Source organism: Camarhynchus parvulus, chromosome 2 (genome assembly GCF_901933205.1).
Source record: "Camarhynchus parvulus chromosome 2, STF_HiC, whole genome shotgun sequence".
Lineage (NCBI taxonomy): Eukaryota > Metazoa > Chordata > Aves > Passeriformes > Thraupidae > Camarhynchus > Camarhynchus parvulus.
This window is the reverse complement of record NC_044572.1, coordinates 109,197,773-109,218,330: the sequence shown is the minus strand read 5'-3', so window position 1 is coordinate 109,218,330 and position 20,558 is coordinate 109,197,773. Positions and strand designations below refer to the sequence as shown.

The 20,558-nt window shown below is 39.3% G+C and overlaps 1 protein-coding gene across 4 annotated transcripts in view; it reads left to right on the top strand.

Annotated features, from left to right (window-relative positions):
* NOL4 (nucleolar protein 4) overlaps positions 1-20,558 on the top strand; it is a 182,129-nt gene that overhangs the window by 37,603 nt on the left and 123,968 nt on the right. For all 4 annotated transcript variants that reach the window (XM_030966198.1, XM_030966207.1, XM_030966216.1 and 1 more), the window contains 3 exons: positions 8,193-8,304; positions 8,819-8,931; positions 13,501-13,633. In XM_030966198.1, coding sequence (XP_030822058.1) covers positions 8,193-8,304; positions 8,819-8,931; positions 13,501-13,633 — 358 coding nt within the window. The remainder of the gene's footprint in view (positions 1-8,192; positions 8,305-8,818; positions 8,932-13,500; positions 13,634-20,558) is intronic.

Genomic DNA, 20,558 nt, shown 5'->3' with positions numbered 1-20,558 from the left:
AGATTAATTTAGTCTTGTTTCTTTATTCACGTGTCAGAAGTGAATCATCCCTGAGATCTCTGCATGTATTTATCATGCATAAGTATTCACCAAATGGTTTGAGTGAAAAAATTTTATAGGAGATGTGCTTCACAAACTCTGTGCTACAATTGCTATTTGTAATTCACCCCTGGCATGATCCAGACACATTGCTTCTATTCTCTCACTGGATAACCAAAACCTTTTAGCAGAGGAATTATGGGAAGAAAACATCACAAGTTTGGTACAAAATTCCTGAACTTCTGAAGTCATAAATACTGTCATGGATTTTCAGTACCTAAGTATTTCTGAAAAATTAATGGCACAGCCCTTGAGAGTTGCAACATATTGATTTTAAGTAATTAATTTGCTTATATGTGTGTGAGTCTCATTTTCAATAGTAAACCTGCTCCACTCAAAGTTTTGAATACGCTCAAGAATGATTGTAAGGTTAATGAAATGGTCACTAAAACTTAATAACTACTATCTGCATTTACATGGAGTAACAAATTTGGTATAGCTAGAGTCTTTTTAATTTTTGATAGAGTCACTCTGGGTGCTGGTGTACTAAAATACATCAGAATGTCTCTCTAAATATGTGTTCAGAACACTTGACAAACTCATTTAGGGAATCTGCACTGCCTTGTTTATGTTAACTGCATGGAAATGCATGATATTTTTACAACTGATTGATTTGTGTGGAACTTCCTACACTGGCACTGTGCAGGAAGATAAATAGGATGTGGTACTTGAGACCTCTTAAAGAGCAGAGTACTGGAAAGAGCCTTTCCATTTTAATTGGGGCAGCAATGTACCAAGCTCAAACTTTAGGATTTTTGGCACAAACCCTCTAAATAAATTAGGAAAGCATCTGTCCTTCAATATTTAAGTTTAGAATAAGGTCCCGTTCTCTTCTCTTCTGCACAGTAAAAGACCAGAAGGAAATTGTATCAACTCTGTGTGTATGATGTGGGAGAGTAACCTTGAAAATATGCCAAAAAGGAGAAGTGTCCTATTTAACTGGCAGGTTTTGTGTTCATTTTGGGTGCCTGACTTGTATACACGGTAAGATTGATGTGCTGTGTTCCTTGCCAGCATAACTTTAGGTAGATCTATACCAGCAAATAACCCAGATGTGGCTTATATATGTAAAATGAAACCAAGAATTTTAAATCATATCCAAAGTATGCCAGACTGAAGGAATAATTATTGTGGTGCATTTAAACTCAGCTACTTTCCCAGTTCCCAGGGAAGTTTACAAACAGGGAAAACATTGAGGATCTTGATCTGGGAGATAATTCCCTCACAAAGGCAGGATATGTGACACAAGGCCTGGCCAAGTCGCTTGCTCAGCAGGGGCACAGGTGACTTGGAAGATGCGGAAGGTGAAAAGAGCATGTTCCTCAGGGCAGGGGAAAGCAGTGGTGCCCAAAGAGGTCCATGCTTGTCCTGCGTTCCCCTGGGTCCTCTGCTGGGCCTCACAGGAGGTGGAGTGAAATGCTGATGATAGCAATGTTGTCACTGGGATCTCGTGGGGGTATCTCTGCTGGCAGGTGCTGCCACAGCTCAGTGTCTAAGAGGAACTGCTGTGCTTTGGGGTAGTGCTTTTCACTCTGTGTTCTCAGGGAGTTATTTTTGTATAGACATCCCACTCTGAAAGGAGAGCTGTGGCATCAAACTGGGGATGGGGACGCATGGGAGAGAAGTGTTCGGAAAAGAATCCATCTGGTGTATTTGGGAAAGGCATGCAACAAGTGCATAGCAGGCTTTCTGTGCCTTTGTAGAACTACATTTCTTGATTAAAACTATTCATCTGTGTCTACAACTTAAACACAAGTGCTGAGGGGTATATCAGAGGTGGGAGTAACTGGGAAAAGTTGTGGCTACAGTAGCAGCATAATGCAACAGGCTCAAGCTGTCAGGACAACTCTGTGATTCAATGCAAACCAGGAAAAAAATAGCCTTATTACACTTTTCAAGAAGTGCAAATGCTCTGTGATGAGGCTGGCAAGCTAAAACATCTGTGTTACTTCTCATGCCCAGCTGTTGGTACTGTCAGGCCAGACAAAGTGATTAAGCCCTATATTTCAGAATAGAATTGATTTTCCTTACTTTGTTTTGATATCCTTAAAAAGGTATTAGATTTTCATTAATTTAAACAATTGAGAAGGTGCCTCACCTTTCTATGTTATACCTGGACACATTTTCCCACAACTAAGTGCATCATCTAGCTGAGAGCTGTGTATAAGTCTCATAGCTACCTTAAGCACCTTTAATTCTATGTAGATATTCTACTTGAATTTTTTAACTACAAAGGATGATCTAATATCTGTCTGTGAGTCTCTGTGCAAAATCTTGAATCATTACAGTAGTGAACTTGAATAATGAGTGAGGGTTGTCATGTCTGAGCAGGTGAAATGTGTTGGTTAATAAGACTCTTAACCCATAAATGAAAAAAGAGCCACTGGGCTGATGAGCTGGAAGAAGAAGGCTTGTAAAACACGGAGATACTAATGTGTCAAGGAAAAGCAGCTTGAGACAAGGCTCTCATCAGATGGGTAGTACATAAATGTATAACATCTGAGGCATTAACAGGAGTCTTTAAGATGTGGGGAATTATCTGGGGTCTTGTGCCTCATTCAGCTGTTTCAGTGATAAATGTTCCTTGATTTTGGATCAAGATTTTGAGTAGCTTCCCATCTCTCCTGTCAGCCTAAGAAAAGCCTTGCTGAGACTGAGAAACAGGAGGTTACTCTTTTTCCCTCCCAAAACAAGAATGTGCTTGTGAATCCCCCGTGAACATCACACTGAGTGTGTTTTCCTCAGGGAATAATTTTTGACAGGTTGCGGTGTGAGATAACATCATCTCCTTCCTGATCAAACAGGGCTAAAGTAGGTTTGGGGCTTGGCTGGTTTCTGTACAGGACAGACTTGTCCTTGGGGAAGTGGAAGAACTTGAGCTTTGTGCAGAGCCCTAGCATGCCTAAATTCTTGTATCCATACCATTCTTGTGTGCATGGCAAAACAGCCAAGCCCCGTGCACTTTTACTCTCTGAGCTTGTTCCTGATTCTTTTCAGGGGGTGAGTGTTCAGTGTCCTGGCAATTGTCCCACTAGCAGGTGTTTCCCATTGCTTCCCTCACAGAAAGCAGTTTTTGCTCTATGGGGAGAGAAGGGAAGGGAGCTGTGAATTGCAAGTTTAGCACATGAGGGAACATCATTTCCCACAGTGTAGCAGGGTAGCGAGCTCTTGCTAAAACTCCCAGCAGTGCTAGATCTGATTTCCTGTGTCAGCCCTCTATTCTGACCTCTTGCTGAGGAAAGGAGAGGGCTTCCCTTGGCTGGCTTGCCCTCCTGTCATCAAGCAACCAAATTCTGCCACCTGCTTTGATGGCTGTGGGCCCAGGACAGACTACCATCTTCACTCTATCCCTGTCTTTCTCTTTCCCTCCTCCTGGAGTCTTCTTTTGATCATCTTTCCCCCCTTTACCCTCCTTAATTAAAAAAAATACAAACACACATGTAAAATCTCTATTCTGACACATTGTATCTTCCAGACTACACATACACCCTCCATGTTAATTCTTTAGAGGTTAATAGGTTCACTTGCAAAATTTCACTCCCTCTCCTCACACTTGTCTTTCCTACTCTGCCATATGTGTCCTAAAATCTGCCTTTCAGTTTAGGACTTGTTAACTTTCCAAGCAAAAATTTAGCTCTGAAAGCTACATCATCACAACATCCTGCACTTAAATCATCTGAGTATGGGAGAGCAAAAAGGAAACTTTGCTTGTTTTCTCTGCCTGTAGTGATGCAGTAGGAATGAAATAGGCTTCTCACAGACAATTAGGACATTCATTGCTTAGCTTCAATGTAAATCAGATTACATGTTCAGGTAGTGGATTACTTGCCTGTGCTAGTTCTGCTCTTCATGGGATCCAGTAAACAAGCCTAGACTGGTCTTAACTGCTGCATGATGCTTTGGATGCAGTCACATATGTCAAAATATACCAAAGACTTTTTGTTAATGGTGAAGTAAGATCATAAAAGTCATAAAAGCTTTGACTCAGAAACCACTGAAGAAAACTCATTTTCCTCTCAACTCAGAGTTAAAGCCAAATATATGTAAATGTGCGTGGACTGTATTGTTAGGAAATGCTTGCTTCTTATCTTATAATTTCTGGGGCTAAAACAAACCCTGCGTAATTTTTGAGGTTTTTGCTTAATGCTCTGGAAGTTCTGTTTCTTCTTCATATATCTTTACAACGTAAAAAAGCATATAGCTACAATAGCTATACCTAGTATGAAATACCTAAACACAAACCTGCTAGAATTTGCTGTTTTTCTGATTTCTCCATGATACAGAACACATCCAGTTATGAAATAACACATCTCTACAAGCAGCAGAAGATGTACTTATGTGCAATAAAAACACAAGTAAGAGTAAGGAATCCCATAAGGATATTTCTAGAGCTTATATATTTGAGAAAAGTATAGTTATAAAATTTTTTTTAAATCAATCCAAGTAATTTTATCAATATGGTAAATCAGCACTCGTTTGTCTTTGATAGGAACGGGCATGTGCATTAGAAGTTTCTTGTAAGTCATGCCAAAAATATGACAGTATGATTTGTCAGAGTAGGAATGTAAATAAGGCAATATCCCCCACTTCTTTTTTCTGGCTTTATTTTTTCTTAAAATGTAGAAGCATGTTCATCTTTGAATCTTTTTTTTTTTTTTGGCATGGATTTACAATAAACCCATATTCTTTTTTTATAACACATCACCTGAAAAAGATGGTCTGGCTATATATTTTATTAGCTAATAGCCTTGAGAAGAGGGATAGGAGCTGGGCCACTGAAGGCAGTGAGAGGATACAGCATCAGCAAGGGCTGAGTCATTATTTCCTTCTTTTGGATAGAGTAAAGGACAGAAACAATTTTTCCTGATGAAATCAGACCACTCAGGTATTTTTGTGTAATTACTTAGAAGGTGTCATAGGCCTCCAGGTTGTTCTCTGAAACACTCACATGCAAGCCAGCTCCATAAATTACATCAGTCCAGTCTTGTGCATAACCTGGTGAACTCTACTGAGAGCTGAAATATGGGATTTTATGTTCAGCCTTGTGCTAATTTGGTTGAGTATTTCTTGGCTACAGCTGGTTCAGAGCTTGGCCAGAGCAAGCAAGTGGCTATCTGAATCTTATAAAGTAGAGATGAAAGGCAAATAAGGGTCTGCACTGCTGGGGGTGTGAAATTGTGCAGCTGGGGAGTGACAATTCATCAGCTTTCTGGCAGTGAAAGTTGGAGACCCCTTTCTTTCCTATATATTCAGGCAACAAGAATAAGGAATGCTGTGGGCTATGCTACTTATGTATCTCTTTTAATGTGATTCCTCTTGTGTTATGCCAATTTATACAGACTGAAGTCTAGGAATGTCAGTGATTGATTCAAATTATAAAATAAACGGGAGGAAGTTGGTGAAATCTGGAGTTATTTAGGGAAGGGCATCCTTAAAACTGTGTTGCAGTGGGAGGTTGGAGACACGAGCATCTGCTCTATGGACAAATTTAGTTGTAAAACCTGGTTCCCTTATAGTCAGTGAAGCAGACCTATCAAATCTGGGCTTTAGCTCACTTTCTCTTCATGGAGGAATTTCATCTTGTTTGAGCAGAACTGGAATTTTGACAGAGATGCTTGATTAGAATAAATGGAGCATTCCTATCAAATGCAGGGGACTAATGAGTCCATTGGTAAGCTCCATTAATTTCAATACAGTGCTAAACATGTTAAATGTTGTAAGAGAGAGGTTGCTGTCTATGTGCACTTTCCAATTTTTTCAATACTGAATTCTAGCTGGTTTTATGTTCTTTTTTTAGTTTCCATAAAGCATGAGTATAACCAGTGTTTTCATGTTTGGAAAGGTAAATAAGCATCTGTTCTGTTGGTATAAAAACAGAAAAAATTAACCTAAAAATATATTTTTAGTAGGACCTCCCATTCAAAAGTGGCTTCATTTGGTGCCTTAATTTTCAGAAAAGGTGTTTCAGGCCCAGAAAAAATCTTTGTCAATTTTCATCATAGAACAATATTTGCTTTTATACTAATTCTCTTCTCCCTCCCCAATAAGATTTCCATTATATAAGAAAACCACAATAATAAACAGCCTAAAAACCAATGTTATAGGCATGATGGTATACTTTGCATTCCCATTTTATAATGCATCATTTCTATTTATTGATGTGACACACATCACATCAACAAACACTAATTTAAACTCCACCTATTTTCAAAAATACTGCCACTAATAAATTTGGTCCATGGAGTTGCAGGAAATGTAAAATTCAACATAGATTAAGTATGTGACAAACCAAATGGAAAAGTGCAAGAAAGTTAAAACTGCCCATTCTTCCTCCTCTTAACTCCCATTTGAGGGGCAGAAGTGATTAGGACAATATGTAATCCCATTTAATTCTAGTTAAATTGTGATCTTGTCCTTTCTGTAGCCACACTTTGATACACACCATCTCCAGTCTTCACTTCCTGCTGAGACTTGCATCTCAGCATAGTGCTTGATAGGAAATCAAATCCTTCTGTAAGTTTTACAGTAGGGCAGTACAAACAGATTAACAACTCGCTCTCTTAATCTCTCTTGCTGGGCCTTGGTCTTCCATTAAGGATTATCTCCATCGTAAGATAGCCACCATAATTGGGAAAAAAGAGGCTAGAGATTCATTACAACACTTGCACTGTTCAGTGTATATACGTCAACATATCTAAGGAATCACAGAAAAGCCATGCATTTGCCTTTTATTAGCTTGAAAACACCCAAGTTTGGATGTTTTCATCAAACTCCACCCATCTGATAAAGCTGCTCCAGTGCACTGGAGTGTAACAGTTTCTGCTGATGTCTGGTTTGAATATCCCAAGGCACCTCTGTTGTTGTCCCTGGTTATACACTATAAAGAGTTTTTCTCTACAGATTTTTAACTCCCTTTCAGGCAGCAGTGGGCTAAAATGAGATCTTTCTTGGCCTCATAACCTATATGAAAGGAATCTATCTCCCTCAACCTTTCCTTCAAGGTTTCCTTTAGGTTCCACCTGTTATGATGGCCTGGCTCAGAGCCATCTCCTGCTTCTTAGCAGCCTTCTTGAAGTGTGGAGAAGAATGTGAACTTTGCGGGGAAACCTGAGCACATTATTTCAGCTGCTTTCTTACCAGCACTGAGTAGAGGGGGATAATAATTTTTCTTGATCTGTTGGCTCTACACTTAAAGTAGCCAGTATGAGATGTAGTTTGTCTGGGATCAGAGAGTATGCTGTTAGCTCATTTTCTGCTTGGCACCAGCCTCCGGGTCCTTTTCAGCAAGGCAAAATGTCTATAAAGACAGATGCATCCTTTGGGGTGAGGGGAATGCAATCTTTAAAACCAGTAACCACTGCTTCTTCCTCTCCCTCTCAAAAAAGAAAAAAATCCCTCTGGTGCCTACTTGTGAGTATGTGGTTAGAAACAATGATTTTGTTAAAACCAAGAAACTACTAAAATCTGTTGTTTCAAAATATTGTCAGGTAAAGCAGAGTCTCTAAAATCAACTGGTTCACAAATTCTTTAACTACTAGTAAAAATAACGTAGGTACTCCAAAGTACAAAACCATAAGCTTTTGAAAAATATTTTCACAAAACATTCAAGTACAAAGTTAAAATAGTAAGGCAACCTTCTTTGCTGCTAATACATCAAGTCCTATATCTGTCTATGTATTGTTACAGCAAAAAAAAAAAATAGAACACGTAAGACAAGTGCTTTCTTTTTTTGGCATTGGCTATTAAAAAAAGGTCTCTCAAAGTTTTTTGGATACCATTCCACAGTGGGATAGTTGTTATGTATGAATCTTTTTGTTGAAAGGAATTTGAAATGAACTGTAAACAGAAAACAACCGCCCCTTTTGATATAAGTGGGATTTTGTTCAGTACTAATTGTTAGTAGCCATTAGATGCTAAGTAGGCAGATTGGAGAGATGCTTCTTGAAATCCTACATCGTATGCAGAACACGCTTTCATTGTGCTTCCTGGCATTAAAAGATAATGTGCCTTATTTGGAAATATGATGATCAGGTCTGTTAAATCATGCTCAATCAGCTTACATAATAACACCTATATTTTGTTATTAATTTCAGATTTCAGAGACCTATGCCTTCCTACCGAGAGAAGCGGTGACACGATTTCTAATGAGCTGCTCAGAGTGCCAGAAAAGAATGCATTTAAACCCAGATGGAGCGGATCATAAAGGTAGTTTTAGTGTCAAATAGTGGGATGTAAAGTAATTTTATTTCTAATACCCATTTATAGGTTCCTAGCTTAAGTCAGGGTTCATATAAATTTGGTAGGCTTGTAACAGTTCACTAAGTCAGATCATCTCAGTTACTTAAGCTGGAAGGTAGTGAATCTTCTGCTTTCACTGAAGGATGGAGTGTAATGCCATCTGCACTCTCAATAGAAAGATGATTTTATCTGGAGGAAATAATTTATTTTGCTATGGAAATGTTTGTATGGGAGCTTAAGCATAAGGAATAGATAGGGTATATGGGCTATAGTCATTTAGGGTAGAAGAGCTCATCAATTTTCAGGGTTTGATCTTGGTTTTCCTTTCTCTTTGGGAGAATTCCATTTGTACAGCCTACAAGCGATTGCAAATGCAACAGTTAGAGCTAAATAACATGACAGTTTGAATTTAACTGCAGAATAGGTTGACATAGCCTCCATAATTAACTTATAATATTAACATATTAATATTTTTTTGCAGATAATGGAAAACCTCCAACTTTGGTGACCAGTATGATTGATTACAACATGCCCATTACTATGGCTTATATGAAACACATGAAGCTGCAGCTACTAAATTCACAGCAAGATGAGGTAAAACCTGAAATCTTTGAAGTTTGGTTTGCTGTTCTCCTGTGTTGTTTTGTACTTGTCTTTCAGGTAGCTAGGAAACTGAAGTGAAGATGATTGTTGATCCCATCTTTATAATTTTGTTGCTAAAACAGTCGTCTGAAGCCAAGGCAGGGTTGTTTTCAAGCAATCAGATTGAGAGAAAATATGACTTATGGCCCTTCTGTGCTTGGAGGTAGTGAGTGTACTTTGAATTGCCTGAAGGTGCTCTTTCACTGGACCACTGGAAAGGGTGATGTGGGCAATATTTTCACTTGCGACTTAGTTCTGTGCCCAGCAGTGACTTCCACTGTCTGCTTTTAGAAACCAATATGATCAGCAGCTGAAATGATTGCCGTGGTGTTCTCAAGGCTAGCAAACATGATGCAACACATGGCACTGACACTGATGAAAGTCCTGGCAACATCAATTGAAAACTTTAAGGCAAAAAGCTTAATTACTAGCATAGGAGTTGCTTTTGAAATTTTGAATTAAAAGGCAGAAAAAAAGAAGGAGGAGAAGTAGACTGAGAATCAAGCTTCTTCATAAAGAATTGGGGTTGGATTTTATTTATTTCTTCTCAAAGGTTGTTTGCTTTCTCTGATTTGTTCAGAGTTTTCCCAGATCTTAAGAAGTGCTCCATCAATTCACAGGCCCATACCAAATTATTTGTGGTAACCTCATTTTGCTAGAAGTTTGTTCATTTACCATTTAAGCTGCCAAATAGAAGCTCAGTTATGTGCCAGCAAAAAACAGTTCTGCATTCTATGTCTTCCTGTCCTAGTACAAGATATTTTTAATAAAGAAAGCCTTCAAAAACAACCTTAACTGCTGGATTATGTCAAGACCCTGACTGACTTCTGACTTGTGCAGAGTCAGCCAGATTTGTTTTCCCAATAAGTAGGTATGGGCTATTGCTGGAAATTTCATGAATTATTCAACACTCCCTAGAATGGGGATTTCACCACTTTTCTAGAAATATCAGGATCCTTGTTTCAGTTTGGTCCTTGTTTTTAATTGCAGAGGGTGTAGGGAGAGATCCCAAACACAAATTTCTTAATGCATAAGTACAGCCTGGTCATCTTTTCCTTCTATTGAGTCTCCTAATAATTTGAGGAACTGGAAGTAGAGTTTCAACTAGCAGGAGAGAAGAGGTTTTATTCTGCAGTAGCCTTAGGAATGAAAGGACTCCTTGATTTCTACACCTTTTCTCTTTGAGAATTACTACTTCCACAACAGGGTCAAGCACTCATGCTGGATCAGGACCCCATGCCACAGATCTTCTGTAGCCTGAATGTTTTGGTGTAGTCTTTCTGGTCTGATGACTGAAATTTTTGTTGAACCAGTTTTTCATCTAGACAAGCCAGTGGCAATGATATGGAGGCAACAGGACTTTGCTGGGTATTCCCTGCCCAGCTTGGTTTTGCAGCTCTGTTGTTACTGTATATGAAATGCCTACAGCAGTGGATTTATGAAAGTAATTTCCTATATGTTTTATTAATAATAATTTTTTTAGGGTAGAGTGGGCACAAGGAAAGTTTTGGATTTATGAAAGTAATTTTTGTATGTTTTACTAATAATGACTTTTCAGAACAGAGTGGGCTCAAGGAAAGTTCTCAAAATAATCCTTATGTCTTTTCTCAAATCATGGCTTTGCCAAGGTTTTCTTTTTTCCCTGGGCTGTACATTTGTTGGCCCTGAGAACTAAATGACAGGGAAAATGTTGTAGTACAAAGGAGTAAGATATCTGATTCAAACTACTTCATGCACTTAAAAAACAGGCTTGGGTTTGTAGGAAAGATTTAATCAATCATATCTGTATTCTTATGTGGAATTGAGACAGGAGTAAACTTGGATCCCACTGCTAGCTAGCACAATGACTGAAAATCTCCTAATTCTCTCATCTTCAATTCCACATTTTTAAGCTGAGACCATTGATGTGAGGGAAACAGGCTTCATCTAGAAGGAGAACTCACCACTGTGTGGGAATCTAGAGCTGTGCTGCGACTGCTATAAAGATGCCAGTGGTTCTCAGTTTTTGTTCCCATGCGCATGTGTCCATGCAGATTCAAATAGAGGTCTACACAGATAGAGGTGTACACAATTTGGGAAGTGGAGGTATTCTGCAGTGCTGTAGGCAAACAGGCTGCCTATGTGGGTTGTTTTATAACTGTGCAAGTGTCAGCCAGAGCCCCCTTTGTGTGAGCCCATCAAATTGCCTAACCTCAGAACTGAAATATGTGAGCTGCTGCTCACTGGTTCCTGCAGGATTCACTGAAAATTACCCCTGCATTTTAACAGAGACACAACGATCCAGAAGGTCTGGGGGAGTTTGTTTTCTTATCTTGCTCTTTGAACAAGCAGAGTGCATTTTCCCTAAACCTCAGACCCATCTGGTGTGTGTGTGCCCTGGCCCTGTCTGTCTGGGCAGGAGGCTGGTGGGCACCAGGGTCCATCTGTGAGGGCAGTGTTTGGGTGTTTGCTGCTGCTGTGACTGGGTGCTCCTACCTTGTGTAAGGCAAGACAGACAGGTGCCTGTTAGAGAAGTCCTCACTCTTCCATTTGTTTTTTTATAAATCCCTGAGAACAAGGTATGTTTATTCCCTTATTTGTAATTGTCCTGCTGTGGCCATGCAAAACAGCTTCACCTTGTGTGCTGTCCCATTCTTGCTCCCGACTGGCATTTGCAGTGCTTCATCCTAATTTAACATGAGTCATTACTGCAGGGAACTTGCTTTCTGGAAACAGAGAGAAATGTCCATACAAACTGGAAACATTGCTGAGACCCAGGGGAAGAACTGATTTAAGAGTTAACACTCAGAAAGAAGCAAGCAGCTATATTAATACCTGTAATATCCACCTCACAACAAGTACACAGTAAATAATGTTCTAGAGATTGCTATTTTTCTAGGTCAGTTCTGGTGAGCAACCCAGAAGAATAGTCAGAATCCTGTCTTGTCCTGTTTTGATTTAAAAATGCAAATAAAAATGAATTGGAAAACTATTTCAAACATTTCAGGATGTACAGATCTATTTGCCATAGTTTCCTCCCATCTCTTTCAAATACTTTTCTTCTTAACAGAAGTAACCATCAGAAAAGCTGTTACTGAAAATATATTGCCTTAGGTTTGTACATTGCCTCAGCCACTTCCAGAGCAAGACTTGTGGATACTTAATTTCTAATCCATGAGTGCATGTGTGAACTTCAGTGGGACTGAAGCAACTGAAGTTAGATATGTATTTGATTATTTTCTGGGCTATGTCTAAAACTGTTTTCTTTTATAAATGGGGATAATGATCAGGACTTTTACTTTTTGCCCTTCTTATCATCCCTGTTAAATGCTCTGTAACTGGACTTGATGGATAAATCATATTAAATGTAGAATAAATTTGCAATGATTCTCCTGTGTTTATATTACTTTTATTTGCCACTGACTGTCACGACCATGCACAGAACTTTTATAGGCTCTCTCATTTTCATAGATGCTTCTTTAAACAGAGTGTAAGTGTGACATCATGTCAAGGGAATTTGACCATGGATTCTTACCAGGTCAGGTTGCCATTTGAAAATATCTTCCTGTGAGTCTTTGTGGTTTAATCCCAGCCAGCAGCTAAGAGCCATGTAGTAGCTTGCTCACTCCTCTACCCACTCTGGTGAGATGGGGAAGAAAATCAGAAAAAAAAAAGTAAAAACCCAGAGGTTGAGATGAAAATAGTTTAATAATTTAAACAAAGTAAAATCTACTACTACTACTAGTGCCACTATGCTACTGCTAATTGTAATGAAAGGAGAGAGGGAGAAGGAGGAATAAAATCCAAGAGAGACGTGATGCCAAATAGAATTCCTCACCACTCACTGAATGATGCCCAGCCAGTCTCCCTCTGATCAACTCCTCCCAGTTTATTTACTGGGAATAATGCTCTGTGGTATGGAATATCCCTTTGGCCAGTTCAGGTCGGCTGTCCTGGCCATGCTCCCTCCTGGCTTCTTGTGCACCTGCTCACTGACAGAGCATGAGACCTGAAAAGTCCCTGATTTAGAGTAAGCACTAAACAGCCACAGCCAAAACATCAGTGTGTTATCAACATTATTCCCACACTAAATCCAAGCACAGCACTGTACCAGCTACTAGGAAGAAAAGTAACTAACCCAGCCCAAACCAGGACAGGGGTCACTCACAGAGTTACTGACTTCCATGTGGGAAAGGTAAAGGATTCAGGCAGGGAATATAGGGAGGTCTCCTCAGCCAAATTTGAATAACAAGGGCTTGGTATGGGGTCTCTAGTTACCAATTCTTTTCTGGAATATACTATGGAACTACTATGTAGTATCCTCATTGTTGAACAAATTGCATTTATCAGATTATAATACCAAATAAATGCTGTAGTCTCCTCCCTCCTCTTGATGTCCTCTGCTTGTTTTCTTATATACAAAAATGTTTAGCATGATTATACTCCACACTGTGTGTGAGTGAAACAAATGGGAAGTGAATGAACTGCACATATAATGTGAACAGTGCACCACGTTTCTGACATGTCTCTTTCTATTTGCAGGATGAAAGTTCTATAGAAAGTGATGAGTTTGATATGAGTGACTCAACTAGAATGTCAGCTGTAAACTCTGACCTCAGCTCAAATCTGGAGGAGAGAATGCAAAGTCCTCAGAACCTCCAGGGCCAGCAGGACGGTAAGGCTCTCATTTTGTACAGAAAATGTGGCATTGCCTTGTATTTTTTCCCATTCTGTACTTTCATTTACAGTTTGCTTTTCTTCATAGTGTGTTTCTTTGGGTAATTTGAAATACATGTTCCCTTTATCTCAGCATGAAGAAGAAGAAATTAGTTTTGGGTTTTTTTAGGTCAGTTTATTTGTTGCTTAAGCAACAAGCAAGTGCTTAGACAACTATATGTTAAGTGGCATTATCTTACTCTTCATCTATATCTTTATATCTCTGTAGTGTGACCATGAACAGGAATAAGAGGAAATGAAATTCAAACTTTTCTGAGGCAATCCAGAAAGCGGAGAAAGTTGTTTTTATGAGGAGGGAGAGTAGTGTCACAGAAGCTGGTTATTTGGGAGATAGGAACTGGAATGTGATATTCAGAAGACAGGATGAAAACAACAAATTCCTATGGAGAAATAGAGGCAAAAGATGAGGAAACAGCAAGCAGCATTGCACATTTGAATATTGTTTCTTTTTTACAACACAAAGCTACTATTTGGTCTGAGATAAAACTGACTTGACACTGAAGGTACATGGGTGTGTAGTCTTTGGATGCAGCCCTTCTTATATAGCAAGATAAATAAGTCTGGTTTGGAGTGAGCTTTCCTGAATTATGGAGCTCACAAATAGCCTGTCTACTACAGACTGTGACAGTAGCTCAGGAGTGGCACATGGATGCTCAACACCCAAAGTGCAGGTCTATTCTATTGCCATTAGAAACAACACATTGGAATTCTGTACTTGCTACTTGGGAATTTCCTGATCATATGTGCCAAATCAGAAATGCTTTTTATATTTCTCTTAAACACTAAATATAGGGAATTTGACTAACCTGGATGCTTTGCACTTCATGCATCATGGTCATTTGCTAGCTGGTAAGATATTTAGGTGAGAATGGGTGTGGTGCATAGTGGCTGATAGGACCTGGTGATGGGTTGGATCTTCAGTGGGGTTGCTCTCCAAACAAAGGAAGGAGTAGGATGTCTGTGATAATTTGATAGGCCAGATTCTAACCATAGCTGCCTTTTGTCTGAGTGTCCTCAAGCCATCACAATTTTTTTCAACTTTTAACTAATTTCTGTCTGCATATGTTCACTAAAGGAGCAGTTCTGATGCACATGATGTATGAAAAGATAGTTCACTTTCCTGTTGCAGTTTGACTTTTCACAGGAATAATATAGTAATACTGCTGACTTAGAGGTTTCAGGGATACTTAGGAGGGTGATTTTTTAATGTGTCTGGCTTTCGCTGCAATACTATGCTGCTGAAGTTTCACATACATAGTTTCTTAATAATAATTGCATGCATATGTCTGAAATAAAAACTATAGCTCAGTACAGTAACCTGTGAAGAAATGCCTGTAATACATATCTTAACACCTGCTGCAACCAGATTCATGTGCCACATGTAATCATATTAGACCCTAAGTATGAATGACAAAATGCTGCAAATCTGTCACTTGCTATTTGAAATATATGGGAAGTAAATCCACTGTGGTCTTTGAACTTCAGACAGTGTGATCTTACAGTATGGCTTTAAATCCCCTAGCTTTCCTTCTCTTCCTCCCAGATGGCACTTGCTCACCTTCCTAAGGCAATCCTATTTTTTGCTGCATCTTCTGGCTAAAACATCTGCTGATAGAGAGATTTGAAAGAGCCACACTTCCTGCTTCATTGTCTTCCTTTGCTAGCTGACCTAAGTGTGGCTAGTTATAGCAACACTGCTGTTTCAGATGTGGGAGAAGAGGCTGAAGGAGGAGCAGAAAGACATGAGAGAAGTGGGAGGAAGAAGGAGGGGAGAGGGCAGGAAAAAAGAAGATTGGAAGAAAATAAACAATATGAGAGGTAGAGGAAGAGAAGTTGGAACAGGAAAGAAGGAAAATAAAAGGGAACTTAAATGACTTTAGCAGTACAATTCCTTCTACTGTCACAGGCTGTGTTGTAAAATTTTACAAATGTAATCCTTAATTATAGTTCACGCACACTGAAATCATCACCAAAGCATGAATCTGTGTCAAAAGCGATTCTTGCTCCCTTCCCTCAAACACTCTGAATGTCTATGAAAGTTTATGTCAGCCACCACATTCAGCCTATACACAAAGACACTTGGCATTTGCCTCATCTGAAATGTGTTTGCTGCATCCTGGCAGGTGAAAATTTGCTGTTGCATAAGGTTGCCTGTGCACATGCAGTTGGAAATGGTGCGGAAATAGGGTGGAATGGGACAGCACAGGTCTTCTGCTGCCCCAAGCATGCTCTCTTTGGGAGGATAATTTGCTAATGGGAAACATTAGGAAAACTGCTGCCTGGGGTGGATACAGCTCCAGTGTACCTAAAGGTGATGTGTTTAATGACTTTACTTACCTGGTTTTCCATGTGAAATAGCATGAGAATATTTTGGGACATCCCCTGTTTTTTTTTCTATGGATTTAAATTGATTTGGTACTAGAATACAAACAGCCTGTGTACCCTAGAGGAATATAATAGTGAGCTGGGCTGTGCTACTGAGGGATAGATGGAGGCTCCTCCTCCAGTTCAGTTTATCAGAGCATCAGAATGTTGACACTGTCTATGTAAAAGAAATATGATGCTTTCATAGCCTCATCCCTTGGGGCTGTACTTGCATCCTACTTAGACAGGCATTTTTCTTTGGGAGTCCATTACAGAGCTCATACTAGAAAATTTGACCTGAGATTTCTCAATGTGTTCCAGCCCAATGCTGTGTCCTGTTTCTCATGGTTAGGTTGCTTGTACCTAAATAGAATAAAGTCAAGTATGACAGCAACTCACAGTATCAGCTGAAAGCAATAGACTTCTACACCCAGAAATGCCATGGGGGTGAGAAAAATGCTGAGGAGGGAAGGCACAGAGACAGAAGGTGCATATTTGCTCAGAGCAGATGGGTGCTGGCACTGCACAAAAGTCTTGGGCTCTGCAAGGGGACTGAGGCTTCATAACACTTGTACTAAGCTTATTGGTTGGAAAGGGTACAGGGAATTAAGGAAGTAATGAAAAGAGTGGAGAGTTGGTGAATTGTATCCGTGGTACTGAAGTTGCTGCAATACTACTATGGACAGTTCCCACTTTAAATTAGCCTTTGTACACTTTTAAATAACAGGGTCTTGAATCACACCTGCTGGTGAATGGCTGAAAATCCTGAGCACCTGCAGGGCTGCTGCAACGGTGGGGTAGGAGTTGGAAAAGGGCTGCTGCTCTTCCCTGTGGAGATGGAAAAGGAAAGGAGCTCTAATTTACAATTTGTTCATTCCCTAGCTGGGAATGGGGTATGGCTCTCTGCTCAGCAGTGCCTCAGAGGTGTTTTCTCTAGCAGGCAGCTGGGTAATAGAGCTGCAAATTGCTCATGTGATCCTTTCTCTTTTGCTTGCCTCTTGCTTCCCCAGACATGACACAGTTCTGTGTCCTAGGCTGGTTCTTTGGAGTGAGCCCTGTGTGTAACTCATTTGCAGGCAAAGCTCCAACTTGAGAGCTGTCTTTAATTCTCTTTTCTCTTAATAATGCTCCTGGGGCTCTGATGGTGCTGGATCAAACCCTTTTGCCCATCTCAGACCACAGACAGCAGGCAAGGTTTGTGAACTGAGTTGGAAATTAAAGGAGCTTTTTTGTTTTATTAAGTTAGTGATTCAGTCTGTTTAAAAACCCCTGATTTTTGTAGTGAAAAGTGACCTCTAGATAGGTCTTCAAAGGAGCAGCAACAGCTTCTACCCTGAGTAAAAATAGGACTTTTGTTGCCCTTGCCTGTTAGCTGGAGCCCTGTGCAGAGCAGCTAGGTGTGTTTCCCTCCTTGCTGTGGAAGTTCATTAGTTACCAAGACATGAGATAGGTAGGGGGATGCTCTGATTAGAGGAAGTTAAGAACATGTACAACCCTAGAAGTGAGGAGAATTAAGTATAAATTTGACATTGCATTTTTTATTATTTGGGCTTTTTTAACTATGTGAGCTATCAAGTAAAAGTCAGGGATAAGACTACTTGACTGTAACTCAAACTGAAAGATGCAGGATAGATTTATTTTCAGTATTTCTCACTGTACTGAGGTATACCAAAACATACCAGTGATTAGTCTGGATTTGGATGGAGGGACTGTGTTCTCTTCAATCTAGTTTTTAGAAAATTATAGTTACATGTTTATATATATATATATATACACACACACATATATACACACAACTACCTCTCACAGGCACTGTGTGGAGACATACAGGAGCTAACAATGACAAAACATGTCAGAAGTCAAGCTTTAACAGGGGTTGTGCTGCCAATTTAGATGTAGAGATTAATAGGCTTTTCTTAGTTGTATTTTTTCTAATTTATAGAAAACTGAGCAACAATATTGTAATGCAGTGGAGAGTTATGTCTTTGAGTAATTTGCCATCACTTGGATGGTGTCAGTTCTCTTTCCTTGCCATGTTCAAATTGCCACTTTTACACAATATAGATGTAGGAAACCTGGCTGTTAACATTAACTATTCCTTCCACTCATTTGTGTTTGTGACAGATGCAAGTATTGGAGTCAGCCATCTAAATACCTGTTTTCTGCATCAAAGCTATAATCTCTACACAATGGCTTCACCTGAAATAAGTAACATTAGCTGATTAAGTTGTCAAAACTGACTGTCTATGCAAGAGTGCAGACTTGCTGTTGATTTTTCTCTCTGAACAAAGTCCAAGCCAAGAGTTTAACCCATCTTCTAATTCAAAACTTGTGGTAGTGTTTTACTTCCTTCTGCTTTTGTCTTTATTCCACTGAAACCTGGACTCCCTGCCTTGGAACATTGACTTTTCTTCTCAAAGCAATTTAAGTTCAAGATATATGAGTCCAAGCACCAACTGCAGGCCAGAGTAAAGACAGATTAGTGAAAGAGCATAATGGAGTGAATTGTCTATGCTGTTGACAATGTATTGGCCCTGCTCTTGATCTTGAGTAAAGTGAGAGGAAGCAAAGCCAACATGAGAGCAGATGATTCACAGCATTAAATCCATGGCAACCTTTTTGCTGGTAAATAGGAATTTTCAGTGGAAATGTTATTTTACATTAATTTATAAAATCAATTTGCATCAAGAAGTGTTGTGCTTTTAATTTTGGTTCAAGCACTGAAAGGTTTTATAAATGTCCTTCTGAATGAGGTCTAAGTCCACTTGACTTCAGTAAAGGCCCACTAAAGGTTAGCCAAACTGTTTGCAGAGTTTAGATATCTTTTACTAAAAAACCTTTATTGCTTTAGACTTCAAAGCGAAGCACATGAAATTTCTGTGGTATATGGGATAGACTGATATTACCACATGAAATCATAAAGCCTTAATAAAAATACTAAAAATAAAATAAAAAGCAGTCTGTCAGTTTTCTTAGATGCCACCTCATATACTTTTAGAAAGCCTTTTCATTTTAGGGACTTTTTGTGACTTGACTGGTTTTATTTGCAATCTGTAGATCCATATCAACAAAGCTAAAATGCTATTAAAGTTGTTTATAATGCTTATACCTTATACAAGACATTGGATGTGCAGATTAATAAGCATTTTACTGTGAAGAAAAAGGTAATTTTTGCTTAATTTTTGCAGACCATTTAAAATTACATTTGAGGTAGGACCAGGTGATCTGATAATTTTGTGATTTATTCAGACCTTGCAGTCTTGTTCAAGCCACTGAAACTTGCAAACTTTTGGGAAATAATCTCACTTCTTATCACTCAGAGTGAAATGATAAATACTAGTTTTCTGAAAGTGAAAATCTAATATGCCTGCCTGTCTCATGGCAGTGAAAAAGGAGCACAGATGTGCTGTACAGAGGCAAAGGTCTCCTGTCTCTGCAGCTGTTGCTCTGCCACCTTCTGCAATCAGCAGCTTTCTTACTGAATAAAGCAAAAGACAGTGCAGTCACACATATTTGTTTCTGAGTGAGTCTATGGACTGCACTGAAGTGTGTCACAGATGTCAAAATCACAGAGGTTTCTTTAGACAGGAAGTTAGTTATAATCTGTTGCTTTGTCTGAGAAAATCAGTATCACCTTCACCTAAGCAGAGTCAAAGTGTACCTGAGAAGCTGGCATGCGATGCTATTTTGCTCCAGTGGAGCTGCACCTGGAGCAATTTAGCTCATCAGATGTGGTTTGATGCATTATTATTTGCATAAACCAATGCATTGTAGTGGAAGGTGTCCCTGCTTATGGCAGGGAGAGTGTAACTAAATGGTCTTTAAGGTCCCTTCCACCCAAAACATTATCTGATTCTGTGATTTAAGAAAGAGGAGGAAAATGGTGAAACATGACCAGAAAGAGGAAGAAAATGGTGAAACATGACCAGAAAGTCAGAGAGTTTTGGAAATCCAGTTTCAGTGGTGCTTTAATGGCTTCTTTAGAAATGATACCTTATCAGTGCAAAAGGCACTATGAGTGACACTGTAATGACACTTGAACAGTGCTACAATGTCACTGACAATGAATATTACTGAGCCTGGGCAAGAGCTTGAAGTATTGCTGCATCTGTGTTAGAAGCTTCCAGCCCTTAATATTGTTGAGGAGAGCTGGGTGGATTTTTCAGCAAATCAAGTATTTTAATGGACTGGCTGCTGACGAGGCAGCTGCTGTGTGCATTGTCATCAGAATACTGAGCTGATACATGAGGCACTTCTATTTTAAGAGAGGATGAAAATCTTCCTTTGACTCTACACACAATTCAAATTTACTCAGAATTAATCATCAATGTTTCTCAAAGGAGAGCACTCCTTCCTTCCTTCTGGACCTACCTAATCATACAACAGTCTCAAACTGGGATTTGGACATGAGCCTCCATCTCATTGAAGCATAGCAAATGGATTGCTTTTATAACTGACTCTTTTAATATGTAGCTACTGTATTTACATTTGCAAGCATC